General features: G+C 35.9%; 1 protein-coding gene across 1 annotated transcript; it reads right to left on the bottom strand.

The window, feature by feature from the left end:
• Window positions 1–893: 893 nt before the first annotated feature.
• Window positions 894–6,859, bottom strand: LOC121210044 (uncharacterized). The gene is made up of 6 exons (XM_041082121.1): window positions 6,766–6,859; window positions 6,414–6,664; window positions 5,435–6,047; window positions 5,082–5,335; window positions 4,770–4,904; window positions 894–1,280 (listed from the first exon to the last, which is right to left on the bottom strand). The coding sequence occupies exons 1-6, from the start codon at window positions 6,857–6,859 to the stop codon at window positions 894–896; spliced, it is 1,734 nt and encodes a 577-aa protein (XP_040938055.1).
• Between the last annotated feature and the right edge of the window lie 234 nt (window positions 6,860–7,093).

Here is a 7,093-nt window from a genome sequence, read left to right as displayed (position 1 = left end):
TCAGTTTAGCCCATAAACTTAAAACTTATAGCCTAGTTTACAATTTAGTCCTCTAATCAATTCTAATAAATGATTCTATCAATTTAATCCATAATTTCATCATTTGCTCCACATAAACCCTTTTTAAAAATCTATTAATTTTCAATATTTTCACATAAACTCAAAAGTATTCAACTCTAGGACTTCAAAAACATCAAAAATCACAAGATAAGGGATTAATTAAACTTACCAATTAAAATTTCAAGCATTAAAACCCTAATTCTCTCTTTTTTCTTTTCTTTCCTTTCTTTCCTTTCCCCAATTTCGTGACTTCCCTGTATCCTTTTGTATTCTTTTTCTTTTATCCTTTATTTTATTACATTATTAACTTAATTAATATTTAATTATAAAATTAATACATGTGTATTTATACACACAAGTACACATGTGTTAATTTATCACAATACAATTGTCACAATTTGTAAATTATAATATGACATAATAATAATAATAATAATTATAAGTAATAAGTAAATATCTTTTACTTAATTTAAAAGTAAATATATATATAACATACATTTGTACTAATAATTTAAATACACATGTATTTATTCTCCATCTTACACATGTCACTAATTTGGTTTAATTACTAAGTTAGTCCCTTGTCATTTTTCTCTATTTTAAAATTAATCTTTTACGCTCTATTCAATTTAGTCCTTTTTAACAATTAATTCTAATTAAACTAAATTCACCTAATCAAAATCTAATTCAACCCATAACTAACTTCGGAAATATTTTTAATAAATATTTAGGAACTCGTTTTCCTAAGACGGAGGCCTTAAATTCACTTTTTCGATGTCTATGAAATATGAGTCATTACATTTCTCCCCCCTTAGTAAATTTTTTCCTCGAAATTAACTTGAGAATAGATGGGGGTACTGAGCTCTCATAGTTTCTTCTGGTTCCCAAGTCGCTTCTTCCACCTTATGACTTTTCCATAGCACTTTCACTAGAGAAACCCTTTTATTTCTTAATTCTTTTATCTCTTGTGCTAGAATCTCAACTGGTTCTTCTTCATAAGACAAATCCAGTTGAATCTCAATATCTTCAATAGAAATGACATGCGAAGGATATGATCTATATCTGCGTAGCATTGAAACATGGAAAACATCATGTATCTTCTGTAATTCTAGAGGTAAAGCTAATCGATAAGCAACTGGTCCAATTCTTTCTACAATTCCATATGGCCCATTGTAACGAGGGCTCAATTTACCTTTCCGACCAAATCTCAAGATTTTCTTCTATAGAGAAACTTTAAGAAATACTTTATCTCCAACTGAATACTCAATGTCCCATCGTTTCAAATCAATGTAGGACTTTTGTCTATCAAATGCAGCTTTTAATCTTTCTTGTATTTTCTTGACTGTCTCTTCTATTTCTTGAATCAATTCCGGTCCAATCACTTTTCTTTCATTCAGTTCGGTCCAACACACAGGTGATCTACATCTTCATCCATACAATATTTCATACAGAGCCATCTGAATACTTGCCTGGAAACTATTATTATACACAAATTCAGCTAAAGGTAAATAACATTCCCAACCTGATTCAAAATCAATGATGCAAGCCCAAAGCGTATCTTTTAATATTTGAATTACCCATTCAGACTGTCCATCAGTCTGTAGATGAAATGCTGTGCTAAATTTAAGCCGTATGCATAATGACTCATGTAACTTTTTCCAAAATCTTGATGTAAATCGAGGATCTCGATCTGAAATTATAAATATTGGAATACTATGCAATCTAACAATTTCTCGAATATACACTTGTAACATCCTGATTTTTGGGTTTTTTGTAATTTCTGAGAATTAGGTAAAGTTTTTAAAATTTGGTATTTGGTATTGAAAATTCATAATTGGAGTATGTAAATGAGCTTATGGAAAGCCCATGTGATGACCAAAACCCGGAAGAATTTTTGAACTTTGGACTTAGGGAGTTAGGTGCTTTGGATAGATGGCTTTATTAAAAGTTGTGGGTAAAATGTATCACAAAAGAGCCCCTGGAAAAGTGGCTAAGTGACGCCACTAAGGAGCTAAAAAGGTGGCATGTAAGTGGTTGGGGGAAACCTGGGTTCGATTCTCTATGATGGCAAATGTGATGTTATTTTTATGCTTTGTGCATGTAGAAGTTTGAAGCCGAATAGAACTCTGTTGGAGAGAGTTTGAATCAGTTGAATGCTTGAATTAAGGAGTGATAAGGCAAGAGATTTTAGGGATTTGAAAGAGAGATTAGAGTTGGCCAAATAAAGGGGATTAGGGAGGAGAAATCGGCTAGGGGGATTTTGAGGGTAGTATATCGGCATTAGGCTATAGTTGTGCCGATTTTCCTCTGTTTGAGCACCATAGAACCATTCTTTTCTTTTTTTTATTTTCTTCTCTAACCGAAACTGCCACCCTTCCCATTCATCTTTCTTTCTTTTCTTCTCCAAAACTAGTCTACTATTCCTTTCTTTTCATCTACTACTCCCTTTCTTATCTTCACTTTTACAGAAAAGCCACAAAAGTCAAAACCTGTGAAACTTGGTGGTGCCGATTTCTTGTTGACTAGCAACCTTCTACTTCCTTCACTTTTTGGTGGTCAACTCCTTCATCTGCTAAGCTTTAATTAGTTCAAAAAGGAAGACTGTGGTAAGTATTCATACTCCAATCGATTCAGTAGTATAACTGTTGACAAAAGTCGAAACCCCTATAGTTTAGGGAGGTTGCCGATTTAAGATATAGGCCTTACTGGGCTTTTTATTTGATTTTTATGGTTTTTATAGTGGGGTAGATACTTTGGAGGAGCAGTAAGGCTTGGGGTATCGATTTGGAAAACTTGGATCGAGCAGCAGACTCGGTGAAGGTAAGTGACTTATGGTTGTTAGGGATTCTTTGGTCGATTTTGGTAAGTAAGATTTGGGTTTGATTAGCATGATCTGTAGAATAAGAATGGTGGTAAATAATTGTAGGTTTTCATGGGAGACTTTATTGGCGAACGTCACAAAATAGGTGTGTAACGAACCCTCTTTCGTAGCTTAAATCGATATACACCGAAAAGTTAAAATACCGAAATTCTGATATTTCGAGGACTTGTGAGCATGCGAAAGCTCATAGGGTAGTTAGATACGCTAAGTTTGAGGATCGAGATCGTTAGAACAGGTAAGGGCACGATTTTCTGTATCACGGTAAGTTGGGCCCCGAGGGGTTGAAATCGGGCCCAATGGGCTTTCGGGCCTATTTGGGTAAGTTTTGGTAGAAAATGAAATCTAGATAAATTGCACATTGAGATAGTTAATATCGTTATGGAATATAGGCTAAATGACCCTAGATGACTAGGTCGGCTAAGTAGGGCCCATTAGGGATTTTTGGCCCAATAACTCGGTTTTGCTAGGAATGGGCTAGAATCGCTGTTTAAACACTTGAAATTGTTGATAACTGACAATAAGTATAGAAAACCCTAACAATTGATAAAATAATGAAATTACCCTTATAATGTGAAAATGACCATTTTTCCCCTAGGTGAAAATGACCGTTATACCCCTAGGGATGTGCTATAATTAAGATGCATGTAATACTGATTTGTACATGATATGCCATGATATGCACATGTTATGCCATGATATATTCATATATGCATGGGTTGGGTTTTATATGAATGGAGGAAGTGTTAAAAGGGCTTTGCCCTAGTTTACCGAAAAGGGCTTTGCCCTAGTTATTAAAAGAGGCTAGGCCTCCAGTTATATGATAAAGCAGCTATGCTGCCAGTGGAGAGTTTGGTTGGGTGGGTTGAGTTATTCCCCACATGGAGAGCTTGGTTGGTACGGGTGGAGAGTAGCGGATGGTGGGTTGAGAAGTCTCCCCAAATAGGCTTGCATATGTTCATTGATATTGCAAGTGTTATTGAAAAAGGCCTGTGGGCCGTACTGTTTGCAGTAAAGGTTTCAGCCCAGTGATATGAATTATGAAAAGGCTTCGGCCCAGTATATGTTGAGACTGAATTTGGGCTTAGGCCCAGTATGCTAATATTGGTTTGGGCTCTGAAAGGGGCTTGTTGCACACTGAGTTTCCAAACTCACCCCCCTTCCTTAACCTTACAGGTGAGCCTTGATGTGGGGACTTGGAGCCGGAGGGGATTCAGAGTGGCCACGGTGATCGCTTTTGGACTTTAAAATAAGTAACTGGTTTTCTTTAGTTTATCTTAATTACTATTTAATTTTTTTAGGGTTGTAATAAGGCCATTTTAACTTTATTCTCTTTCTGGGATTATTTTATTTTTAATAACTCTAAATATTTCTGATAATACTTCAAATGGGCTAGACTTAGAGTGTGTTTTCAAAATGATACTCGTTTTCAGAATAACGTAACGACACGATTAATCAGTTTATCAAAGATATCTACTCAAATGAATTTCAACTCAGTTATCAAAGTGTAGTAATGGTTGTGGGCATGTCTAGGATTGGATCCAATCGAAGAGCTTGGTACTTAAGCAGCCTGCATGGCTCACCTCCTCTGTTTTTGGATACCTACCTGGTGCACAGCTTCCATTCGCTTGGATAAGCTTAACAAAAGACAATTTATTAAAACACTAAAACAAAGCGTGTTTTTTTTTAAACTTTAATATGGCACGTCGGATTCGGCCATAACGTCTGAGTCGAGTTTGGGGTGTTACAACACTTTTGCAAGCTTTTGCAATGACCAATCTATTCTGACTGCTATAAAGTGAGTTGATTTTGTAAGCCGATCAACTATTACCCAAATAGCATTCTTTTTGCTTGCCGACAGTGGTAATCCTATAACAAAATCCATTGTGATACGATCCCATTTCCATTCAGGAATACGTATTGGTTGAAGTAACCCAGTAGGAACCTGATGTTCTGCCTTTACTCGCTGACGTGTAAGACATTTACCAACATATTCAACTATATCTCTTTTCATTCAGGGCTACCAATACAAATCTCGTAGATCATGATACATCTTTATGCCTCCCAGGTGTAAAGCAAATGAACCATCGTGTGCCTCTCGGAGTATTAGCTTTTTCAATTCAGATTTAGTAGGAACACAAACTCGATCTCGGTACCTTAAGCATCCATGTGCATCAATGCTGAAATTTTCGATCGTACCAGTCTGTATCATCTCTCTTTTCTTCAAAAATTTATCATCTTTCAATTGAGCTGATTTAATCTGGTAGAACATCACTGGTTTAACTTTCAATTCAGCTATCAAACTCTCATCATCATAGATACTGAGCCATGTAAACATTGCTCTCAAATCAATTACAGCTTTTCTACTCAAAGCGTCAGCCACTACATTATATTCTCCTGAATGATAGTCTATAACACAGTCATAATCTTTTAGAAGCTCAATCTACCATCTCTGTTGCAAATTCAATTCTTTTTGGGAGAGGATATATTTCAAACTTTTACGATCCATATAAATATAGCATTTCTCATCGTATAAGTAGTGTCTCCAAGTCTTCAAGGAAAAAATCACTGCTGCTAGCTCCAAATGATGAGTTGGATAGTTATGCTCATGTAGTTTTAACTGACGAGATGCATAAGCTATTACTTTCCCCTCTTGCATCAGTACATAGCCCAAACTACTTAATGAAGCATCACTGTATACAATAAAATCCTTTCCTGATTCTGGTAACGTCAAAATTGGTGTCTCTGTCAACATTTGCTTCAACTTTTCAAAACTTTCTTGACACTGATCATCCCATACAAATGGTACATTCTTTTGTAGCAGTTTGGTCATCGGCAAAGCTATCTTCGAAAATCCATTTACAAATCTTCTATAATACCCAGCTAAACCAAGAAAACTGTGTACCTCTAATACATTTCTTGGTGGTTTCAGCTGTACAATCGCTTCAATATTCTTTGAATCAACTTGGATTCCATCTGCAGATACTACATGACCCAAGGATACAACCTCTGACAACCAAAATTCACATTTGCTGAGCTTTCCATACAATCGTTTTTCCTGTAATATCTGTAGTACAATCTTGAGATGCTGATCATGCTCTGAATCTGACTTCGAATAAACTAGTATATCATTAATAAAAACTACTACAAACTGGTCTAAATATGGTTGAAAGATATGATTCATGAGATCCATAAAAGCAGCTGGAGCATTTGTCAACCCGAATGGCATTACTAAGAACTCATAATGACCGTACCTTGTATGGAAAGCTGTCTTTGGAACGTCACTTCCTTTTACTTTCAACTGGTAGTAGCCTAAACTTAAGTCTATCTTCGAAAATACAGAAGCTCCTCTCAACTAATCAAACAATTCATCATTGCGAGGAAGTGGATACTTGTTATTGATTGTGACCTTATTTAACTGTCTATAGTCAATGCAGAGTCGCATCGAGCCATCTTTCTTCTTAACAAATAATACCGGAGCTCTCCATGGTGATATGCTCGATCGAATAAAACCACGGTCTAATAAATCTTGCAACTGTATCTTCAGCTCTTTTAACTCTGTAGGTGACATCTGATACGGAGGTATAGAGATTTGAGCTGTGCCCTGATAAACCTCAATAGCGAACTCGACCTCACTATCTGGCGGTAAGCCCGGTAATTCTTCAGGAAATACATCAGGAAACTCACAAACTGTCTGAATTTTATCGCACTGGCTTCCAGCTAAATCTGAATTAATAACATATGCCAAATATGCTGAACAACCTGCTGAAGTAATTTACTATCCTTTATTGCTGAAACAATTCATTCTGGCCCACTAGTACGAATACCATTTACTTCAACCCGACCTTCACTCGCTGTCTGAATGCTGAATCTCTTTTTATAACAGTCTAAAATCACTCCATGTTTAGATAACCAGTCCATTCCCAGTATTATATCAAAATCCCCAAATGGCATAATTAACAAGTCAACCGGAAAAGTTTTATTCTGTATAATCAACGAGCATCTTGGATAGACCTTGTTCACTAATACTGTTTGCCCCAACGGACTCGACACCTCAATAGACACTCTAGATATTTTAGACTTTAATTTTCCCGATTCAACTAATTTTGAATTAATATAGAAATGTGAAGATCCAGGATCAATTAAAGCATGAAT

The sequence above is a fragment of the Gossypium hirsutum genome, chromosome A11, assembly GCF_007990345.1.
Source record: "Gossypium hirsutum isolate 1008001.06 chromosome A11, Gossypium_hirsutum_v2.1, whole genome shotgun sequence".
NCBI lineage: Eukaryota > Viridiplantae > Streptophyta > Magnoliopsida > Malvales > Malvaceae > Gossypium > Gossypium hirsutum.
Note: the sequence above shows the minus strand (reverse complement) of the source record. Positions and strands in the feature narration are given on the sequence as shown.

What these genes read in the sequence shown, in the direction of transcription:
- LOC121210044 (XM_041082121.1), bottom strand. Translation starts at nt 6,859, where the DNA reads ATGGACTGGTTATCTAAACATGGAGTGATTTTAGACTGTTATAAAAAG. An exon ending in AGGTCGGGTTGAAGTAAATG is followed by an intron (nt 6,665 to 6,765) that starts GTATTCGTACTA and finishes TTATTAATTCAG; the next exon opens with ATTTAGCTGGAAGCCAGTGC. An exon ending in GCAAAAAGAATGCTATTTGG is followed by an intron (nt 1,281 to 4,769) that starts GTAATAGTTGAT and finishes GTTTCTCTATAG; the next exon opens with AAGAAAATCTTGAGATTTGG.